The 23387-nt window shown below is 46.0% G+C and overlaps 1 protein-coding gene across 6 annotated transcripts in view; it reads left to right on the plus strand.

The window, feature by feature from the left end:
* The window catches only part of LOC101075609 (glutamate receptor 3), a 70976-nt gene that overhangs the window by 20717 nt on the left and 26872 nt on the right, over positions 1 to 23387 (plus strand). For all 6 annotated transcript variants that reach the window (XR_003890779.1, XR_003890778.1, XM_003970460.2 and 3 more), the window contains exons 4-5: positions 14519 to 14706; positions 22268 to 22321. Coding sequence is in view for 4 of the 6 variants with exons in the window: in XM_003970460.2 (XP_003970509.1) it covers positions 14519 to 14706; positions 22268 to 22321 (242 nt within the window). In the remaining 2 variants the exon portion in view is untranslated. The remainder of the gene's footprint in view (positions 1 to 14518; positions 14707 to 22267; positions 22322 to 23387) is intronic.

The following is a 23387-nucleotide window of genomic DNA, read 5'->3' on the forward strand; positions in this document are numbered from 1 at the left end:
TAACTTGTCACCTGTAACTAGCAGAAAGGTTAGCATTTGAGAAGGAGTAGCGCTGAGCTTTTGGGAATGAGATTTATGACGCTCTGTCGGCACTGCGCAAACTCCCACGCAGGGGTTTACATTTAGCGAGCGCGTGTAATTGTGCCCTTGTGCATTTGTGCCACTGCTGCTTGATAAATTACTGTTTGTAATTTACTGCTATGTTCCAGTGTTTGCTTTGTAAAAAAAGAGGATATTTGGGGAATTAGAATAGATCAATCTTCCCAAGTGGTCCACAAGTAGCCGGGAATGAAAAGGCAGGAGGAAGTGTAATGAGAAAGAGTGGAGCACAGGCTAACCTGCTAATGTCCTCGTCTTTGTTTAGCAGCTATTCATTTGCAGAAAAGCTACCAGCAGTTAGTCCCTGTGTGGTTCTTTATTTGTGGTTCAGCTTTACTCCCCCACCTCCCGGTGCCTCACTTTAGAGCAGCGGCCTCTCTCTTTCGATCTCCAGGCTTGTCGGGTCCAGAGCTGAAGGCCTTAATCCTCCACACAGCCTTGAGATAATATGTGGTTAATTAGGGTCACTCTGACTAGAACACTCATTGGATTTTCCCTGCAGATGCTAGCAACCCACACGTCCTTCAGCTCAACCAGCACCGGCCAACTGCTGGTCTCCGGCCCTTTGCCTCGGTTCTTCTCCCGTCTGAAACACAGATGAGGAGCAGAGCTGTGATGGCAAATAGGCACGGTGTAATGAGAGAGGCCACGGCCCTAAATAAGGGGGAGAAAGTGAGGAGGAGAGTGTGAGGAGGAGAGAAAAAAAACGTTCACTCCCCCAATTAAGGCGACACGATGTACTGCTGCTGCTGTTTTACACCCTGTTTGATTCCCTCACACAGACAATCCTCCTCCACACACACACACACGCACACGCCCATCTCTGTGCTCAAACCCATGCCAAGACACTTTTACCCCCTTCCTTACCTCCAGAGGTGTAAGATGAGCTGTTATTAGCAGGAGGACATTGGCCCCAGGAGGGGATTAAAGTCGTTTATTGATGCACTCCATCCGGCACTTTGAGGGACTCTGACACTTGGCTCATCAAGGAGATGTGTCACAGAGCCTCCATCCACACTTATCAGGTAGTGCAGCTCCCCAGGTAATACGAACACTGACTGCCAGACAAGTGAGGGGGGAAACAGACTTCTGTCGGAACAATAGGTGAGAGAGAGGACGGTCGGACACATCTCAATGACTCCGACCTGGTTTATGCACAGGCGCTACCTTCACTGATGTTACGTAAGAGCGTAACGCAGCACTTGCCTGCAAAATGTGTCTGCTGGCAGCTTTCAGTCTGTCCACATTTCCCTAAATAGATTTTGATTTGGATGCATTTGAGACACTGATGCGAGCCGAGTAAAGAGCCTGACGCTGCAGAATGGCTGTTCGGAAGATCTCAGCTTTGCTTCTGTTTCTGGAGATGATAATTGGGCAGTAATAAATAAAGGCAGGGGAAACTGTAAGTACTGGATCAGACTATTGGTTATAAAATCAGCTTCGTCACCTTTGAAATCGGCCACAATGGCTTCAGTGTCAGTGGCTGATCTACTTATTCATCCAGCCATTGTTGTCCTGCATCGCTCCACTGAGACCCTGTGAAAGACCATTGTCTCTCAGCACATTGTGTTATTGCTCTAAAGTGATTTTCATGTAGAAGCGCTCAGCCGCCTGCGAAGTGAGAATTATCTAAAAAACAAAAGAGGGGAAAGGGAAAAAAACCCACAACAATAAAGCTATGAAGGTAAAGATCATACCTGTTGGCGTTCCTTTTTATCCGCCGCTGCCCCTTTCTGCTGCTTTTGATTTATTTTTGATGGAGCGTTCCATCAAAAATAAATGTGCTCCGCAAAGAAACCACTTTGTTACTATCCTCTCCAGTTCTTTTTATGATGGAGGCAAAACACCGAAAAGGGAGGTCCTTTTATTCAATCAATAGAAAAGATTAATAACAAGCTCACTTCTCATTTGCCTGTGTTATCAGCCCAGCAAAAAGGCTTTTAGAGGCTTTTAGTGCAGCGCTGTCGCTGCCAGAGCGATGGTCCACGTGCTTCTGTCGCACAAAAAGGCAAAACGGAGGTAAATTATTTATCCTAAATGCCAATTTCTGATGTATGAAAGCCGATGTTATGAGGAGAGTGTGGCATTGGGAGCAGATGGAACAGTCATGGGCCTCCCTAATGAACAGCCCCACTGCTTTTATCTGATGAAATACGTTTTATATCTGTTAATAAGGATGTAGGAAGACACAGGTGAGAAGGTCCGACTCTGGATGGACGAGCTGAGCTGACAGAAAGGAAAAATATCCCCTTCACGCAACATTTATTTATTTATTTATTTTAAAAATCATACTTGTGTCCCATCCGATTCCCCAGAAGCTGTATTTTGCTCCCCCGTCCTTTAGTTTACATCTATAGATGACTTGGACGGTGGGTGGGGGGGCCTCACAGGGTGAGGGGAGATGGAGCCTGCCCTTGCTGTTCTGGCAGTCAGGTATGGGCAGATAATTGCCAGGTCTGTGCAGCAGAGACAGATGATTACAGGGTTTATTGTCTCTCGCAGGCACAATCAACCCTGATTCAGCAATCTCACCTCTCTGTGATTTATGACTCTTCCTCTCGCTCTATCTCCCTTACGTCCCTATACCATAGCTCTTATGCCAGCTCTAAGCTCTCTTTAATGTCCCTCCTCGCCGAGTGTCCGCCAGCCCCCTCTGATGTTTCTGTCTTTGAATGTTGACTCGAAGCACAGTGTTTATGTGGGGGAAGCAACAATAATATACTGTAAGCAGTAATAATAGTATTAGTCATGGGCTCAAAAGTCTTAGACTATTTTTTTATAAATGTTTCCAATTTTTGAGGTGACATTAGCTGACTGTGCTGCGTATGTCCCCTGCATAAAGTCCATATGGAGCCATAATCAATGCTAAATTATGATAAAGAAGCAGCGGGAGAGAGTGAGGTGATTTAACATTGCGCTAATGTTAAGGCTAATGTTAGTGTGTTTTATAACAAAAGCTAATTTGATAATGAAAACCAAAACCTCTACCTAAATTAAATTCACTATCACACAAGACTATGATGTTACCGGGTCTCTGATTGTACAAGATTCTGGAAATCCTTTTTTGTCTTCTTGGGTTCATAAATCACACATTTAATGTGTTCAGAAGCAGGATCCACTTTATTTAATCTTACCAGGGCTACAACAAGTCAGTCTCAACTCAAACTGCATCAAAGTTTGCAAACACAGTCTCCGGAGCTGCCTGACAAGGAAGGTTATCAGAATCATTTTACCCAGTCCAGATAAGCAGAAGCAAATATTTTCAGGAGTAATTATCATAAAAAACTTTAAAATATGTTGGCCAAAGTAAATTCTGTTGACATGAATGTTTATCATGTGGCTGGCATCAAACTTGTTAGCCTGGTTTTAAATATAATCTCCAGGCTGCCAGGTAAGAATAAGACAGGGGACGTGTTTCCTTTAGTAATGGTGGGCCGTTTCTCACTGGTCTTCTGACATCTACGAGTCAGAATCTCCTGATAATGTAAAGCTCTTATTTGACTGCTATTAAATGGCTGTTAATTAAAAGGATTAGAATGAGCTAAATAGCATTATTATGTTGATTTAGCACGCTCCACAAAAGCCACATCTCGGGTTGTAGGTGGCTGATGATAGCAACCATGAATTATTTCACAGCTTGGTAATGATAGCTAAGCCAGCATCTTTAACTTTTCTCCTTTTTATTGGAGAAACAGAAGACCCACAAGTATGTTGAAGCTTTACATAGAGAATATTACACAGAGGTTTTTGAAAAGCAACCTCCTGCTTTACCTTCAGCTGAGCCGCCGACGAACGCACAAATAAAAATTAGTGTTCAAAGAACAGAGAGAGTCTAGAACCGTCTCCAAAGCATCTCCACCAGCGTCACTGGGATCTGTCAGCCCTGTCGTTGAATCACCTGTGTACGAGTGATGCCGTCACACGATTCTCGCCTCTCTCGCTGTCGCCATCGGAGCTCCAAAGCGTTGGTGACGTACTCGAGGCAACGCTGAAGGTGACAACGATGCCACCTGCGGTGCGAGAAAGCAAGGCGCTATTTTCTTTGACTCTTTAACGTGGACAGTCGAAGCAGCAGGTGACACAGTGGAGCAGCGCTCCATGTCACAGCCTCATTATTGTTCCAGGAAATCAAACCTTTATTGAGCAAAAACCTGCCAGATGGAAGCCGTTTCTCAGCGTTCGGTCCCTGAAAACAACCCTCTCCAGGGCATTTCTTTGATTTATTGTGTCAATATTTGTAATGACCCCTCCAGCAGCTGAGTCAATGCTGCAAAGGTACCCACAGCAACGAGGCACGGGCGCAGCATCGACCGCGTCAGGACAGGGTTCTGTTTGTAAAAAAGAATAATCTACTTCTGTCATTGTCCCTTTTGATGATTTCATTCATTTTTCCTAATCTTGGAAGCAGCTGACGCCATGAAAGTAAACCCCAAATCAAACGAGCCAGTTTGGGCTTCTCACACCGGCGTTTCAAAGTCAACACTAATTAAAAAGAGGATCCATCGGAATCTGAAAGAAGGGGCAGAAACGGTACACGGTTCCATTTCCACTTAGCAGGAGACGGCTCTGCTGGTGGCAAACATTAAAAAGGATCAAGGTCAAAGGTAACCCCGACGTCTAGACCGGCCTCAGTGTGTCAATAAAGCTCCGAGTTGTTGTCGAATTGGTAATAAAGCGGCGGTAATAAAGCCAAGCCTCCATTATAAAGACCCATGTCGGGTTTTTGTTTTGATTGTTTTGCCTTTAATGAACATGGATCAATAATTTATCCTTTCATGACTTGTGAACAATAAAACGCTGGTTTCAACGCAATAATGTCAGGAGTGAATTTACAATTGATTGTCAACTCTATTTGTTTTAGCTCTTGCTGTGTATTGATGTCGGCTCATTTTCCCATTTTATTGTTGGTCTGTTCTTCTTGTCAGTTAATGAGGCTGAGCAGGTCATCGTGCTGGTCGGATATCACAGGGAATATGTTAGCAGTGGCATGTTTGCTTCAGTTTTATTGCTTTTAATAATTGGCTCACCGTCTTTCGTCTTTTCTCTTGAGTTCTTCTGAACGCCACTGCAGTGCTGAGCGCCGAGACAAAAGTCTCTTCTGAGTTAATGGAGGGAGAAATCTTCTGTGATGTTGCAAACCGCGATGGATGCGCGAGGAAACCTTTAGCCTCGTCTCATACAACCGTCCTCCTGATTTGTCTGCGGCGACTGATCGAGATTCCAGGTTTGAGTTCCTCGGAATGAGAAACGCAAACAACTCGATGGCTTCCAGGCACCACGGTACTGCCCCCCACAGTAAGAAGGTTCCGGGTTCGAATCCCAAGGAGGCCAGGGGCTTTTCTGTGTAAAGTTTGCATGTTCTCCACCTACACAGATGCTCTCTGGTGCTCTGCTTTCCTCCTTAAAGTGACCTGAGGTGGGTGTTCGAGACTTCTCATTGGGATACCTTTAGAGGTGGCAGTAGACGAAGGTCTACTCTACTCCATCATCCATCCTTTACTATAAACTACCAGAACGGGTTTGGTAGTTTATAGTAAATAGTTTGGACCTCCCCGCCCCATTTCCAAATGGAGTCATTTAAAGAAAGAGCTTACATTTTGGGTGAACTATCCCTTTAAACGGGCTGACTGACGTGGCCCAACAGGTCTATGAATGACTGAACCGGATGACTGCACACACTTTGTCTCATTTCTTCCACTTCCTGCCAAAGCCGCAGTAGATAAAAAGAGGAGCAAAGACTGCGGGGATGGGGGATGGAGGATGGTAGTGTGTGTGTGTGTGTGTGTGTGTGTGTGTGTGTGTGCATGCGTGCCCGCGCTCGTGCGTGGGGGGGCACCGACAGTTACTACAAATGAGGCTTGCTCTGGATTCCTCAACAATCCCCTCTAATTGGGCGCCCAGAGACGGTTGTTTTTGTTCCTAAAAGGGTCAAATAAGTAATGCTCCTGTTGCTCTCCTGGAAGTCTTTCATGGTGAAACTAAATCAGAGCCGTGGTCGATGTGCCGAGCTCCGACTGATGTAAACAATATAACAAATCCAAGGACGTGAGAAACCGTTGAGGTCTGCCAGGGCAACGCACGAAGGCGAAGCATGAAACAATACTTTTCAGCTGCGTAACCGAGAAGCGTCGCTGCGTCTTATTGTTTAAACAGCTGCATTTTTCTTCATCAGAACTTAGAAAGCATCATTTTCTCATCCCCCCCTTTGATTAATGTATTGAAGAAAGTTTCTTTTCTTGTGCGGCTGTGCCTAAATATCCGCTCTTTCTGTCTCATCACGTCTCCTCACTGCGACTGTCTGAAACGCACCCTGTTGTCCAGGTTTGTGGTCTCATTCCAGCCCATGTAATGGTCCCCCAGTATAATGCATCAGCTGCACCAGGCTCAGACTTTAAGCAGACACAGACACACACACACACACACACACACACACACACACCTTTTGTGCATTAGTGGCCTTCTCCTTCACACCAGCTTCACTGAAGCTGAATTATGCATGCATCAGGGGAGTAAATCAGCCCGGACACACTGACAAGAAAGGGCGAAGACAAATAATATTTTAAAATATGGCTGAAGTGATGCGTGCTGCCTTTTTATGTTGCACACGTAAACCGGTATCAGCGCCACCGTTGACATGCCGACGCAGTGATGGAACAACCTGCAGCAGGAACCTGTGTGGTTGAGGAACGCCTTGAAAAAAGGGGTCGTTGTCTGACACAGTGAGTACACAATAAACCCCGACGCTCTCAGTGTCCTCGCACAACCAAACCTGGAATAAAGCCATTTCGCCACCCACCCGGCGCTAGCTTCAGCAGCCATGAAATTACCGCTGGGAGCTTTCTTTCTTTTTTTCATTATAACCAAACGCTGCGGCCTTCGCTCGGAGCGGCTGCGGCGGAGGTTGATTGCTTTGATGTTGTGCCATGTCACAGGGCAAATTTGTTCAAAACAACATAAAATGGCCAGATCAAAGCGCCTAGAAGAGCGCAAAAATGGTCGTTCCTTTAACGAAAAGGTGAGCCTCCTTTTTCTACGTCGGGTCTTTGGCAGTTTCAGAGGACGACCCCGGCGTCATCGTTTCCTCGTCAGACCCCCGTGCACGGCCGCGGCTCCGTGCACGGCTGTGTACTTCATGTACCGAAATAAAACAGTAAGAAAAATAAGACAGTCTGGGGAACAAAGCCAGCCAGGGAAGAGATGGAGAAGCTTTGTAAAAGCTGTGGGTGGATTTTTCCTCTGTGGAAAGACGCTCTTCTGTCCTCACTCGCGCACACATGCACCTCTGAAGATACAGACAGCCTGCTGCTGCTGTTTGATTTTTACATGTGCTGTCTTTTTGATTAGGACAACACTTGGCGGTGAGGCTGTTTTGGTGGTAGGCCTACTGTAAACCCCACATCAAAGCTTCGGTTCGGCTCTGCAGGGCCGGTCCGACTCTCCGTATCGCACCACACGCCGCATTTCCACCGCAGAGGTAAAGCTTCCGTCAGACCGTCAGATGATGTACCAGAGTTCAGGATATAGCTGTTTTACCCTCCATGGGTGGAGGGGGCTGGGGGAGCCACGAGTTAAAGCACTCAGAGACCGCAGCGTCACTCCTCGACACCCACCCAGGACTGAATTTGTCACCTTTTTGGGGGGACATTTAGCAAAGGTCTCTGAGTAATTTAAAGATTGTGCTTGTAGTTTCTTAATGAACTACCGTAAATGGATGTGGAGACAGGCACGATGAAGTAGCATCTTAGCTAACGTGATGTGACCCGCGTGATAAACTCCTCATGTTGCTGCTTTTTAAGGTTCACAAATCACCCGTCTTTCTAGTTTACTGACTCTTATTAATGGTGGCAAGGTGCTTCTTATTGTCGATCTCCTCTCCACCTTCAGATGCTCCATCAGATCCCCGTCTTATAATTTATCCCAGTCATTAGACTCGTGATGGCTCGTTGTCGGTTAATTAAAAGGGCATTTACAGGGGATGATTTATTAAACTAACTCAAAATCTAATTATGGAAATAAAACCATAAAACAAATAACAGGCTAACATACGAAGAGATAAAATATGATATCCAGAGCGCCATAAGTCACTTTGCAATAAAAATCTGATCTTTAATGGCTGCTGTTCACCATCGTTGCCTCGGCAACAGCAGAGTGTGACCAAAGCTTCATGTTTTAGTCTCAAAAAACAACAATAAATGTCACTGGCCTCCACAGCTTTGCAGCACAGTTCTCTAACTTTTTTGGAATCTAGGTTGCAGACCAGTGCCAAATAGGCTAACAAGAGGAAAAGTCTTCTCTCTCTCCCAATCTGACTTTCATCTCCATTGTGCAAACACTGGAGGGATCTTCTGAGCCCTGGGAGCAAATGTAGCCCAGAGCAAACACTCACCAGGCCCCAAATATTGTCAGTATTTATTCTGGCTCCCTCAGAACACAAACGGAAGCAAAACATCTGGGGGAATATTTAGGAACGAGAACACACGGAGCTGCAGTTAATGAAGAGTGAGGCGGCTTTGACAGCTGGAATCTTTCATAATATTTGCATCGTGCTCATCCCACAGATGGATGAGGGACGATCTGAGCTGCTTATTGTAGGTTCCCTGCATTTGGAGGAGCTTAAAACAATTGTATGTATTTTTTTTTATTTGTTTGTTTTCTGAGAGGATTATTTGGTGTGAATGTGACAAAGCGGCTGTTCTAAACTGGTGTAACTTGACATTTTCCATCCAATAACTGGCCAGTTCATGACCACCGATGACATCATCAATAAATAAGGAATTCAAACCTTTTTCTTTATATTGCCAGAGAGGGATTCAAGCCTCTCTCCACATCGCTGTGGCAGTTGGAGCTGCTGTGAAGGGTCCACTCATCCTGCGTCTGCTGCAAACCACTTTGAAGCCCAACTGCACTCCAGCTCTTCCCTCATATGTAGTCAAGCTTTAGTGAGGTTTCCTATGTTCTGCTCCTGGGTGGGTGTTTTTAGCTGTCCAGAGTAATATCATAGTAATACCTAAGAGTACTGACCTCCTGGATCAGAGGAATTCTGAAAGAGCACGTTTTTTATATTACTAATTAATCTATCTTTCTTCTGAATGAACCGTAATTCTTTGTCCATGCGTGTAAACCAGCCCTCTCCAGTTGCTCGGCCCATAGAGGATACAAGGATACAGTATACTCTTTATTTTGTCCTTTTGATGAACAGAGGTCCTGTAGCCGGGGTTTCAGGTGTCCATTTGTTAGCTTTATGCATTCCCTAGACCAGCCTCGGACACATTTCTTTTTCATTTCCTGCAACTCGTGGATAAACATTAGAGATTGATTGAATATGTCAGATATTCACACTCAGACAGCAACATGCAGACATTTGTGCAACTCAAAAACAGCATCAGAAAGCGGCAAATGTAGACAGGAGGGGGGAGAAAAATCACAGACATTGATTTTACATTGACAAGTGCACCAAGTTTCGCAGGTGCATGAACGCAAATGCCTAAACCGTAGAGCTGAGCCACAAATTCACAGTACTTAGTTGCATGATGCTGCTGCTGGCAAGAACTTTACACAGTCAAGAGTTAAGTGAGCGGTAGATGCCGGAGGATTGTTTGTATGAGCTGAAACAGTTGGCACACACACACCCGCATGCACGCACACACATATACAGTATATATGTAGTTCAATTCTGAAATTCCAAGTCAAATTCCAAGTTCCCAGACACCCTGGACAGTGCTCAGCGGGGTGTTGCTGCACATTAGAGACCCTCATTTAGCGACGGGTTGACAGTCCAGAAGAGAAGAGACCACTTCTAGTCTCAGTTCAATGACCAGTTCTCCATACCTATGTTTGAGGTTTCCATCCGATCCTCTTCGAGAACCTTCAGATTGTGCTCGATTGTACTTTATTTCTCAGCCACAATGTTGTTGATGAAGATGTTTATTATTATTTTATCTTTTCTTCCTATGGATTAGTGTACTAGCATTGGTATCAGGATGGAATAATACGGTGGAGTCAATGAGTGGTGGACACTGAAGCTGAAGGTCGGTGGCTAAGGCAGAGAGGAAAGTGGCCCAGAGCATCTGTAATGGCTATAAAAGAGAGAGAGAAGGGAGGGGGAGAGGGAGGGAGAGAGAGAGAGAGAGAAGGGAGGGGGAGAGGGAGGGAGAGAGAGAGAGAAGGGAGGGGGAGAGGGAGGGAGAGAGAGAGAGAGAGAAGGGAGGGGGAGAGGGAGGGAGAGAGAGAGAAAGAGAGAGGGGGAAATGGACGGCTGTGGCACTGCACCCTAATGAGAGGCAGGCAACCAAAGAAGCCGGGCAATAAGATTAGATGCAACTCAATTCAATTACTGCTGAGCTGCCACGGGTGACACTTCCAAACTCATCCTGTTAAGACCCAGTTCACAGATGAAGAGGAGGGCTGCAGCGCTCGCTCAGCTACACTACGCTACGCTGCCACCGTGGCTCATTCCCAAAAACCTCTCCTACATGAGCACACGGGGCTTCATTAGGCTCCGCTGGGGTTTGATAGCAGAATCTGAGAAACGTTGTGATCTCGACATAATTCGCTGCCATCTACACACCGCTGCACAACCTGCAGGCTGGTCGTACAGCGCTGCATCCAGGGTAGGGGGAGGTTGAGCGACATGTTTTGGGCTGAAAACTTAAGAGCTTGTCTCCAAACCAGGGTTCCTCTATGTGACCGCTCTTTGAATCAAACCTTAAAACAAAAATAAATAGTTTTAAAATGTCCATGAAAACACACAATAGCAAAAACTAGGAATACAAGTGCAAACGTGTCTGTTGTAGCTGGCCCACGGCCTTCTTGCTGGGAGGCAATAGTCGTGAGCTCGATGCCTGGAGAGGACTCCTGACTCTTGGTTGGTTCATCCAGCTTGGTGGTAGCAACAGCAAGTAGGGATCACACACTGCAACAAGGCTGCATCTGCAAGTGCTCAGAGCTCAAAGTCACAACGACCTTCTAGTGCCATGGAGGAGAGCGTGGAGCCGCTCTGGAAAGGGTGTCTGTTATAAATCAGTGGTGTTTGTGTAGCTTTTGTAAATACAGGCTTAGCAGAGACAAGAAGGGACGAATAAACAACAAGGAACAGAGCTTCGTAGAGCTGCCAAATGTGTCTCTGCATCATGTTTTGCCTGAAAAAAAAGACTGTCCGGTGAATCTTTCTCTGCTGCTGCTGTATCGACAGGATACAAACCAAATTGGTGTTTGAAGGCGCTGCCAACGGTTTAGGAAGTCAGAGATCAACTGGTTGGAAGCTCTTTAGCATAAACTACGATGCTCTGAAATCAACAACAGTGGGTTTCTGATCTCTGAGGCTCAACAGCTAAAGCGCATGTTAGCGTAGCAGTAGCGGCGAAGCACAAAATCTAAACTATGTGTATTAACAAACACACCCTTGACCCTCTCCACCATGACGCTGCAGTTATTGACATTATTCTGTCTGATCATTCCTTGCTTCCCATTTCTGAATAACACCGTGTCCTCGTTAGCAGCCGCTCCTGCGTTTTTCCGTTAAAGCAGAAAAGTTGATTGAGATAAAAATATACAAATAAATATAAAATCTGTGAAATAAACCATGCGTGTTGCGTAACCCCAAGACCGACAGTCTGTGACAACCTCCCGCTCCCTCCTGTCTCCAGTGAACAACCGCATGATGCATGCTTGAATTCAACTAAAAAAAAAAAGATTACGCAATCTACTCCCTTGCATAGTTATTTTATTTCTTCATGTATTTCATGTAATTCCCTTATCAGATGGACAAACGCAGCAGTTGTGCTATGCGGCTGTGTTTACATGCTCCTATGTTGATCGTGCACGATGCTCCTGACAGAGCTGAACATGTAAAGGTCTCCTTGTCTCCATGATTAGCTGTGAGATGCGTGATCAGCTGAAGCCGCTCGCCGCCGCTGTCGCTCCGTCTGTGCGGCGGGGATTTATAGATGGCGATAAAGAAATCGTGTCATTGTCTCCCATTATTTATCTAGTCGACTGTATTACATTTTTCGACGCAGCGCAGCTGTAGCGCTCCTGGAATCACAGAGTTTATTGGGATTTATAGTTGTTGGAGACACATATATAAGTGGCAATAGGATCTGAGCGGGTGGGGGTGGTGGACGTGTCGGCCGCTGAAGCATTAATTAGGATTCACCCAAGAAAGTTTCAGTTTAGCATAATAAATGTGTTTTAATGGGCCGGCATCAGATTACACTGAAAGGATTTGGATTTTGGTTAATCTAAAGCAAGCTTTTCTGCTGACTGCGGGGGGAGAAAAAGTTAATCTATTTCTGGTAAAATCGCTGTATTTACCGCTGCCAGATTTCATCTATTAATTTCTGTCCATGTATAGAATATTCGGTAAATCTCAAATGAATTGTTCCAGCCCGGTTCAGCGCGGGCCCGGGGCTACAGATGAGTGGAGCGCAAATCAGCTATTTCAAAATAAAGGCAAATTTAACTCAAATCAAACATTTCCCCTCCGTTTGCTCAATCAGAGCTGGAACAATCAGTTTTAATTCCACCTTTTTGACATTGGACATTTTCTGTGTTGTCTCTTTGTCAACCCTACAGCACAGGGACACATATTTGAAGCCATTATTTACCTGCACATTGGCCTATTGTTACTAAAAGTTCATATAATTTACCTCTATTTGCAATATTTTAAACCATGAGACAGTTCATAAGAGCTCTTCCTGTTGGGAATGCTACCATGCTAGTATTAGAGCATGTATATGACCATTGCATTAGGTGTGAGGAAGCAATGATGCAGTGCTCATCTGTATTGTAAAATAATGAGGATGTCTAGAACCCCCGAGATGTGGCCTCATGAATTACTTGCACAATAAGTTTCTGGGCCGAAACGTGTTAAGCTGTTTTTTCCCTGCAGGATCTTCTCGCTCTTCTGGTCAAATGAAGCTTCAGTTTTGGCGACTCGCTGTGCAAAATTGTGCAAAGTTCGGTCTCACGGTGCTGCAGGCTCGCGTGTAGTTCCAATTGGGCAAAGCAGGTTTCAGGGTTTGGTGATTATCCGTGTGGATTGGGGAAGAAGAGAAGGGTAGAAGCTGTAACACTAATGCAATAGGACCATGGCTAATGCAGGCGCAGTCGGAACCATAGGTGGACACCCTAAAGGCTGGAGTGGGGGAGGAGGGAAGGGGGGACTCTGCTGGATGGCAGGGAGCTTGAGGTAGAGCCAGGACCATGTGTTCTCCTCAGCTGGGGACCAGAGGCAGAATTGGGTCAGACCACAAACCGGGAAACAAGAGCGGTTTTGATAGCGATGGTGAAACAGGAGAGCGAACAGCTGGTGCTAAAGAGCGTTTTCAGACCCGGCGTCCAGTGCCGGCGATCTTTCTGCCACGTTGGTTCCGCTGAAGGGTCAGAAGAGGAATGCACTTGCCCAAAGGCCGAGTCAATTACCAGATTTGGCAGTTCTGAGCGGCGGTCATTCCCAGGACAAGGTGTAACTAGCAAGCAACGACGTACAAGTACAAAGATATAAATGATGAAGTAAACCGGTCTGACTAAACACCGGCCAGAGATTCTGTTCTGCTTCCCACAGACGCACAGACTCCTCCTTTGTCCACAGTCTAACCAAAGACCAGCAGGGTCTTCATTAATATCCATCATCTTCATTCATCTTTTGTTTTACATTATCAAAGAACGACGTCGCCACTGCGGCGCGCAAGCTATCCTTCCGGGAAGAAGGAGGACATTGTTCATTCCGGGGCGAGTGGCCGGATCGTGGTTTCTCTGTTAAATGAAAATATCCCACGTGTGAATTAATCATCACAGCGTTTCTTGCCCCGTTCCCCTGGTCACATCCTCTCTTACCACCGGCCTCCATGAATCTTTCATTGCCTCGGTCTTGAAAAGCGCCGGCCTTGTCCTCCGAGGAGAGGAGAGGAGAGGAGAGGAGGAGAGAGGAGAGGAGGAGAGAGGAGAGGAGAGGAGAGGAGAGGAGAGGAGAGGAGAGGAGAGGAGAGGAGAGGGGAGGGGAGGGGAGGGGAGGGGAGGGGAGGGGAGGGGAGAGGAGAGGAGAGCGAGGCCGGCGCGTGCCCGACGCCACTGTCACAGTTAACATGTTGCCGAGCTAAGTGCCATAATTTCATCTGTGCCAAGTTCAATAACTTGGCCCGGTGATCTTTTCATAAAGCGGCAATCCGATTCCTGTCCTTTCAACTCCTCCTATTACTCTCTCAATATGCAAATGTTAATTCACCCTCGTGCAAAGTTTGGACAATATTTGACGCCCGGAGACGGGAACGCTGTTTGAGATTGTAATGAGATGACCGTTCACCTCTGGATTCAAGCAGGATTCTCTCCAGAATAAATTAACTGCTTAATTCCTGCCTAACTGTCTTCCTCCCGCTAATCCTCTGCGTCACGCTCGCTCTTTGGCTCTCGTCTCCTGCAGGTTTCTCCATCCTGCAGGCCATCATGGAGGCAGCGGTGGCTAACAACTGGCAGGTCACCGCTCGCTCCGTCAGCAGCACGACGGACGCCGCGGAGTTCAGGCGCATCATTGAGGAGATGGACCGGCGGCAGGAGAAGCGCTACGTGATCGACTGCGAGGTGGATCGCATCAACACCATATTTGAACAGGTGAGCCTGCAGGTGAAGGCCTGCGGGGGCGGGGCGGGACAAGGACGAGCATCGGGAGAGTGAAAGTCGTGGTTGGAAAGGGCGACAGGCACATTTCATGATGGGAAAAGTACAGTAGTGGAGCTTAAAATTCCAATTCCAAGCTCCTCTAATTAATATGCTTATTGCTAAGTAAGGATCAAACTGCTAAATATAACTTGAAAGAGAATCCCAGCGAACACTCGGGCTCTCCACTCCCCTTCAGCTCCACTCAGACCCTCAGCTTCTTTTTAACCAATTGTGTTGGTTTGGTGGCTGCAAGACTTAATATTTCATCGTGTTGTTTCGCGGTTGTGCTTCTTTTTTATTGGCCGCAGCAACAACAGTTAAAACAACCACACAAACGTGGCTGAACATACTTCACCATTAATGGTGGGCAGATGTTGGTAAAAGGAGCTGATGAACGTTCTCAGGCTTTTTTGGAAGAAGAAAAAAAATGACTTAATCCCATAATCCTGTATCGTAAAAATAATTGTCCTACTGTAGCCAATAAAAAGACTATAATGATATAATGTAATCGTCCCTATTCACGGATGTGTAAATGCCACTATTTAAGCCACTCTTTTCTCACCTTTAAGAAACTAATAATAACCCTAGAATCCTATTTGAGTGCATTTGTTGTTTGTCAAACATTTGACATTGTTCACTCCCCTCTGGAGCCACATTTCACATCTAAAATTCAGTCCGCCTCCAGTCAAACCGACATTTTCTGCCACCTCGGGTGGTTCGTATCGCACGGCTGCCACGCGTGCGTTTGACTGATGGCTGAGATCCACCCAGAACGCGCAGGCGGCCATAATTAGCAGATCATTAAAATGCCCGTGGTTGCTGCGCTGCTGCTCCCGCACAGCCGCTGGCCCCGCGTCAGGAGTGGGGAGCGCCTCTCTCCTCTGACGTTGGGGGGCGTTTGTGTACAGGAGCTGAGCACATTTAAGGGTCGTTTCCTGCTGAAGACGCGTGAAGCTGGTCGACGTGATCAGTCTTTTTTGAGAAGCTCAACATTGGGTGTATTTTATTGGCGCCTTGTTTCCAAACACGACGCGAGAGAAGCAGCTCGACAGCCTGAGGTTGAGAGTCGTGAGGGGGAGCAGCCGTTTAAAGAGGCCGCTGATGAAGCCTCCTTTTTAATACTCTTCTAACAACCCCAAATCCCTCCTCTCCGCTATCATTTCCAGCGCTTGAGGAGGAAATGAAAGTTCCACCAGCGCTCGTAGCGGAGGAAACACAATTAGGGTGAATGTGCCTGGTGAGGAGCCGCTGTTTGCTCCACTTCTCCAACCTCCAGCCCTCTGATTGCTGCTCCACAATTAGATTCTGCTTGTTAACATTCATTTAGATATTGGCTGGTGTCTGACGACCAATATCCCCTTGACAACAGTTTCAGCTGGGAGTCTTTTTTTGTTTGTTTTTGTTTTTTTTACCAATCTAATTTAATCCCACAGTCAGAGTTTGAAGCAGAACGGCTTTTTGTAATAATTTGTGGTCTTTAATTTAATTATTGTGCTATGGAGCAAACCCCTCTCCCACCAGAATTAGCAGAAACAGCTAAAAAATGGATCCAGTTTCCAAGAAAGTTCTGAATATTAGTGGTTTCTGCTGTAATTCTTTTTTTCACTCACTTGCACATAATACAAGGACGCGGGGCAATGACGTGTTTTTGTTTTGTTGTTCTACTTTTCTTTAATGTTTCTCCCCCTCCAACCATCACCCACATTCATTTGTTTGAATTAGTTTGAGGCCCAGGGAGCAGCAGCAGTTCTACCAGATGTTGTTTCAGCCTCGGTGTCATGGACGTCCTGCACCTTTTTCTTATTAATGCGCCGCTAACACCCAAGGACCCCCCCCCCCCCTTCCTCTGCAGCTGGGGGGTCCCTCGCTGGATCAGGAGCGAGAACTCGTGCACAGCGTCCGTCAGCGGCGTGGCGCAACGTCGGCATCTCGAAGCCCTCAAGGTCGGAGCCGCTGCCCGGCCCGGCCCGGCCCGGCCCTCCGGCTGCTGGATCTGAAGCGAGGATCACTTCAGTGGCTTAGTTTTATGATCGAAGCCAGAGAAATCCCTCCGACCCAACGTCTTTATATCAGGTGATAAAGTTCATGGAGTGTAGCGTTATCTTGACTAGAAACGTGTTAAGCTTCCACAATCTGGACCAATTGCGGCCCATAAAACCCACAACCCTCAGCGCAGCTGTTCATTAGCGGCACTTTTGAGCTCGTCTCAGCTAACGGTTCGGTCCTGCCGGGCCCATGTTGGCAGCATCATTTCACCGCACTTTCCACCATTTAAATAAGGCTTCTAAATCAACAGCCATTAGAACTATTTACTCAACTTTACGCGGCTGTTTCGGTTCTGGGCTGCTTTATTGCATCAGAACTCAGTAATGGAACCAAACAACATCCTCCTGTTGGATCTGAACGCATCCTTAATGTGCACCGAATAAAATTCTCACCTATTTTTTATTAGCACGCAGTCGTATTTTTTAATCATTTGAAGCTTTCTGTAAGATTATATTTTCAGTAATTAAATTAGGCATTTATGAGGTTTTAGGTAAGGTGAGGAAGTCCTAAAACTTAATTTATGCGCAGACATTAAAAGTTTTCTTTTACGAGATATTAGAGAACAACAAATACGGCATCTAAATGCACACTACATATTTTTAATGAGCTTATTAGTGATGGCGCCTGACATCACTGGAACGGGTTTAATTGCTTTCTGACACGTTTCAGTGTTTACTGGGTTTGTCTCTTTGTTCTGAGTCTGAATTGTATTTTGGCAGTGAAGCAAAACATTTTTTAAAGAAAATCAGATTATGGAAAACTTTTGATTTTGAGCTAAAAGCAAATTTTCAATACAAAAAAACATATTTTTAAAATTTGCATCACATAAACACACATCATAGTATATCTATGTTTGTGAGGACTGCATTCTTCAGCCCCAAATCTTACCCATCACAACTACCACCCCCCCCCCCTAACAGTAAACCTTGAATAAATACTAACCTGAACCCACATCTAACCTTCAAACAGCCCTTTGTAGCTGCCAGGACCAGCCAGAATGTCCTCATGTCCCAGAAATGTCCTCACTATTCTAGTGAAACGCATATTCATACACACACACAGTGAATGCTTGAGTCCTAACCACCATTTATTTTATATCCTAACTTTATGCTTCACGTAGCAGGAGACACGGTGTGTAAAGCTTTATCCCAGCACCGCCGCTGCATCAGCTCCACGTCGGAGCAGAGTAAACATTGTGTTTTGGGATGCTGAAGAGGAAGCTACACCCGGCGTCACCAGCAGCCACTCGGGCTTTATCGTCTGAGGATTTTCTCCGTCAATAGACCGCAGTGCAGATAAATTAACCCAGTGGCAGTCCTTCCCTTACAACAAAAAAATAGTCCCTGCCAGCTCCGCTCAGTAAATTACACCCAGGAAGGCTTCACTGTAGCCTCATTTATCATTAGAGACGTCGGCGCTTCGAAGGGAATCTCTGGCAATAACGGACAGCAATTAATGATAAAGGTGGATTTTATCAGTGCTTCTGTTTGTGTTCATGTTCCCATGATTAGCTAGCTAAAATGCTGCTGAAATCAGAGAAATCTTGCTTTTCAGCTCCTTCATAAAGACCTAAATAATTGTCAGTGAATGTGGATGTTGATTAATGACGGATTGATTGATGTCCGCCCAAAGAAGTCTGTTGTTTTCCTGGTTTTCCAGCCATGGGAACAATCTGTAACAATCGGAACGCCTGTCTGACGGCGCATCTGCTCCGTTTTAGCGCCGTTCCTCCGACGGGTTGCAGATGCAGCATCATGTCTGCTCTTGTGTTTCTACTTGGCAACGTTCCTGCTGCACAATATCTGTGCTGGCGTCTGCTCAGCGGCAGCATCCAGCTCGTCCCAGGTAGACAGACAGACGCCTGTCTGACAGACAGACAGACGGGGGGGGGGGTTGAAAATACTCTGTTGTCTGGGACAGGCCCAGGGCACGCAAGCTGTTCAAAGACAGCCGGATCTCCAGCACTCTGCCAGTCACAAAGCTGCAATTCCGCCCAGGACGGGAGACAAAAACGTGGCAGGATTCAGAGGAACACAGACGTAAGAGAGGCGCATCTGGGGACGCAGACGTGAAGGTACCCAGACCGTCTCTCCAGGAGCCGTAGATCCCCCCCTGTCCCCGTTTCTGCCAACGCATGAAACACCCCGTGAAGCTCGCAGCTGGATGTATTGCAGAAGGTAAAATCTGTGACTGAGGGAGATAAGATACCGAGAGAATAAGTAGCTTGTAAAACTGTCGTCGATAGGAAGAAGTTCCTCAGCACCGCTGTGGATGGAGCACTGGAGTAAAACCCACGACCTGGGAAAGACTCTTCGCTTCTCCGCGGTGCTTTCTTTTTTTTTTTACAGAACTAAATGGCAAAAATGTAGTTGTCTTCACCAGCACACGGCAGAAGTTGTGTCTGATCCCAGTATCAGCCTGCCGTCCACAGTGACTTGGGAGTGGAAGAGAACTTTAATCCAGACTATTCCTGCGTCTCATCCGCAGTCGGTTTAAATCCACCAGCTGCACTGTGGTTTCCTAACTCTGATTATAGAATTAACTGAGATTAAAGGGGAATCATTAAAGGCACTCTGACGTGTGTGCCCCGTCTGCAGCCAGTGAGCTGTGATTAGAATATATCGCTGCACTTTTCTCTCCGAGCGCTCTTTAGCTGGCCATTTTCTGCTGATAAAGCCGGGCTTCTCGCGGCCCCGTCCTTGTTTCTTGCCAGGGTGTCCAGCCTCGTGTTGTCCTCGGAGCAGCAGCGATGATCTGAAATTGAATCAGCTCTTTTTATAATCTTGGTGAAGCGCCAACAGAAGATGGCTCCGGCCATTTTCACAGGTTATTGCCAAGACAAGCCCCTCAGCAGTTCCACTCCATGATATCCACATCTTTAATGCATTCAAATGATGTTTTTTTGTCCCAACAAACTTTGACAAATGGTCTGACTGAAATGCCCACAGACAGGGAAGGTCAAACCGGAGGTCAAGTCAAACTGATTACCGATCAGTCTCCAATGGCTGGACCTCGAGAGAGAAGGTAACACTGGAGAAGTGGTGAAAACTCAACGTATCACATTTTATGGCAAATGAGATTTTAAGGGTTTAATTAAAGTCTGGAGCTGAATTCTAGTGTGAGATTCTGAATCATTAATGTCATCAACCTGTTTTAAAAACAGTACTTTGATAAACTGAAAGCTAAATACAGCATATACATTTGAATAACATTTACTATGCTACGTTTACTATATGCTGTGGGGTTGCTATGGCATCCTCCACCTCGCTACATCATTAAAACTTGCTCTGTTCACTTCTTATGGAATTACATCATTATTTTATAAAATGTAAGTCCCAGTGAATGTTATGGCATTTACAAACACTAGGGCTCTCGTTCTGTTTGTGCAGAGGCGAACTGCACGCGTGAAAGGTCAGACGTAGGGGAAAACAGCCTGGCGTTTAATGGAAATGTGCTGTTTCCACGCAGAACTCTGTAACTACAGAGGAAGTGTCTGCGCGAGTGTCTGGGTGAGTTCAAGGACACCCCGATTGTCGGGCCTCTGTCAGGCTGTCAAGCCCACCGCTATGACAGAACAATAGGCGGTGCCGACGGAGGATTTGGGAGAAAAAATGTGGCATTAGGGGACACCTGACACAATTCTTCTCCTCGGTGACATTTGGGGAAACAGTAACGGGTTTGATAGGATCGGGTTTATGTGTCAGCACCCTAGAGCTGATTAACAGTCCTTTACTCTAACCACAATCTAAGGAAAGTAGATATTATATAAATTTTAGAGGTGGTTGGGGTTTTTTAGGGTAACAAAGTTGAAAATTTGAGCTGTAATTGATCTATAATAATTTAACAGCAGGCACATTTTTGATCCTAGTAAATAATGCTAAACTTAGCTTGAGCTGTTAGCCATAGCGGTTAGCCCAGCAACAGGGTAGATTCCTGCCTCCAGCATGGGTCTGACTATAAATCCATTGATGTTTCACCCCCTTATCGTCTGTTACAAGCAGTCATATTTCTATGAGCACTAAATAGTACTGAAGTGAATAGGTGACCTTCAGGATACAGGTGACGCCACCTTAATCCAGTGATGTCATTTACGAGTTCCTGCTCAATTGCATTTAACTCTTTTGAAACATAAAAAAAGGTCCATGATTTGCCTGATGGTATAAATGAAATAAAATATGTTAAAAACAAAAAGATAAAAACCTGTCCAGCTGTTTCCTTTGGCTAATGCTAAGCTTCAGGCCACAGCTGTGTTAGAACATTTGGATGTTAAATTCTCCCAAATCTAAGCCTTTATCATCTAAAATAATGGAATAAGGTTGATTTTCTCCTTTCTTTAACTGCGTTAATTTAGGTTCCTGGTCTACTGATATCTGTGGAGACAGCAGTCTGTCTGTCTGTCACCACTGGAGAGCTTTTTTTGCTTCTGCCTAATTAAAGGTGTTTGCTGGGAGAAGCTGACGCGAGCTGGCCCAGATTCTCCGTATCTTCGTATCATCTGTGTCTCGCTGTGTTCCATCCTACGGCTGCCTCTTGTAAATGCTGCCAGGCTGGCTGTGAGCAGTGGGAGGGGGGAGAGAGGTGGGAGGATTTCATTCTTCTTCCTGGCTCTGGGCTGGGGTGAGGGGGTTGACGGTCAGAGTCAAGGTTAGCGCTGGAGTTCATCCAAGAAAAAGGAAGCGGGTAGGATTCGGAAAGTCGGCCGCGTGAGTGGCCCCACGAAGCTGTGATCCCTCTGACTCTGATATCAGCGCTCCAGAAATGTCTGAAGCTTGGATAAATTAATCAGAAGAGTCGTCTGCAGCTACTCCTGCGTTATTGTCGCTCCCGCTTTACTGCGTGTTGCTTCATCTGCCACCGTGTTGGCGGTCAGGCCTCATCATTAGCTAATGTGTCACAACGCTGATCCACCCAACATATGAGTGAAAAGCGACGATCGGCGGCGCAATCTCGTCCCGTATTGCGAGAACACACAGCACAGACGACGAACCCGGTGTGTCGGAACACATGTGTAACCTGCTGATCGAAGCGGAAACACGTGTTTCTGTGTTTGCAGAAGCGCGGATGAGCTGTGGATGAAAGGCGCGCGCTTCCAGGTCCGTCCACAGCGACACCGGCAACACTGCGGAAATCACAGCGTGCACAAAAGTTAGGCCTGATTATCGTGCGGAGGATGAAACTGTGGAATGAAACAGGGCTTCCGGTCTGTACAGTAGAGATGTGGCGGCTGAGAACAACACTTGCTATTTTCAGAGGGGCTGTGTGGGCTGAAACATGCTGTTGTGCTCCAAAGGTGCGATGTTTTCAGAGCGGGGTGAGATCTACATCTTCGCCGTCTCTCTCAAAGAAACCCGTCCTCCGTCTTTTCCGCTGCCAACTCCTGCAATTACAGGCCGCCTTTGCGGCCGATGCAGGGCTCCCTGCTCTCATCTCATGGGTGGTTTACTCTATTGATCTCTCGCTCCCACAGGTCGTGACCTTGGGGAAGAACAGCCGTGGTTACCACTACATCCTGGCCAACCTTGTGAGTAGTAATCAGGCGGCTCCCCGGAGGGGGGCAGGACCTGTCCTATTCTGCATGTGCATTAACGTTAACCTGCATGCACTCTATCTGAGTTCCAGGCTTTTGTGTTTAAAAAAAAAAAAATCCACCATATTTTTCCCTTTTATCATTTTTGTTGTGTTTGTTCATCAATCATAATGTGGCAGACAGACCGAATTGTGTTTTTCCTTGTAAATGAATGTCCCGCGCCATAAATAAAGAGCATTCAGCCTTTCACAACGAGCTTTGCGGAGCTGCCATCTCTCTTTCTCTGCCAGAGGAGGGAAATATTCATTTGGCCTTGAGGATTTAAAAGTGGAGGCCAGCGCGCTCGCTCGCTGATCCTCTGCTGCCGTCTTCCTCGACTGTAACAGATGTTAGAATGCAGTAGTCAGTAAGACACCATGACATACACAGCCATAAAACACCTAATACGTCCACACAGGGGTTACATTTATTGACATTGTATCCCATAAATGTGGCTGCAATGTAAGTTTATTGACAATATAATATTGACAATTGAACAAAAAATGCCCCTTAAGCTGTATGGACAAAATTGATTTTTCTTTAAGTCATTCTTTAAATGTTAAGAACATTTACTAAGTGTTTGTTACTATTACTACTATTTTGGCATGTTTAACTTTGATGGTTAGTTTTATAGTAAAACTGAAGACATTGGTTGCATTATCGCTCACACTGCCACCTGTCGGTCAGTCCCTGTAAGGGCTGAACACACTCAAAAATAAGCATAGACGTATCAGCAGACAGCCAGAGGAACAGCGATCAATCACCAAACATTCTAAAGAGCGAGACACAGAGGGCTGAAATATGATGGCATTAACTATGGAATAATATATCTGTTAAATTATTGATTCCATGTTATCAGAAAATAATGAATAATCATCAGTCATAACAAGGAAGCGATGCCTCAAACTATAATTAAATAAGGTCCAGGGTTAGTGGGTCGTTTCCTCTGCTGTAATACCCTTGATGAGTGCTTTTACCAAAACATGCAGCAGGTTGGTAATAATAAGAAATGTTGAATGAG

The sequence above is a fragment of the Takifugu rubripes genome, chromosome 14 (genome assembly GCF_901000725.2).
Source record: "Takifugu rubripes chromosome 14, fTakRub1.2, whole genome shotgun sequence".
NCBI lineage: Eukaryota > Metazoa > Chordata > Actinopteri > Tetraodontiformes > Tetraodontidae > Takifugu > Takifugu rubripes.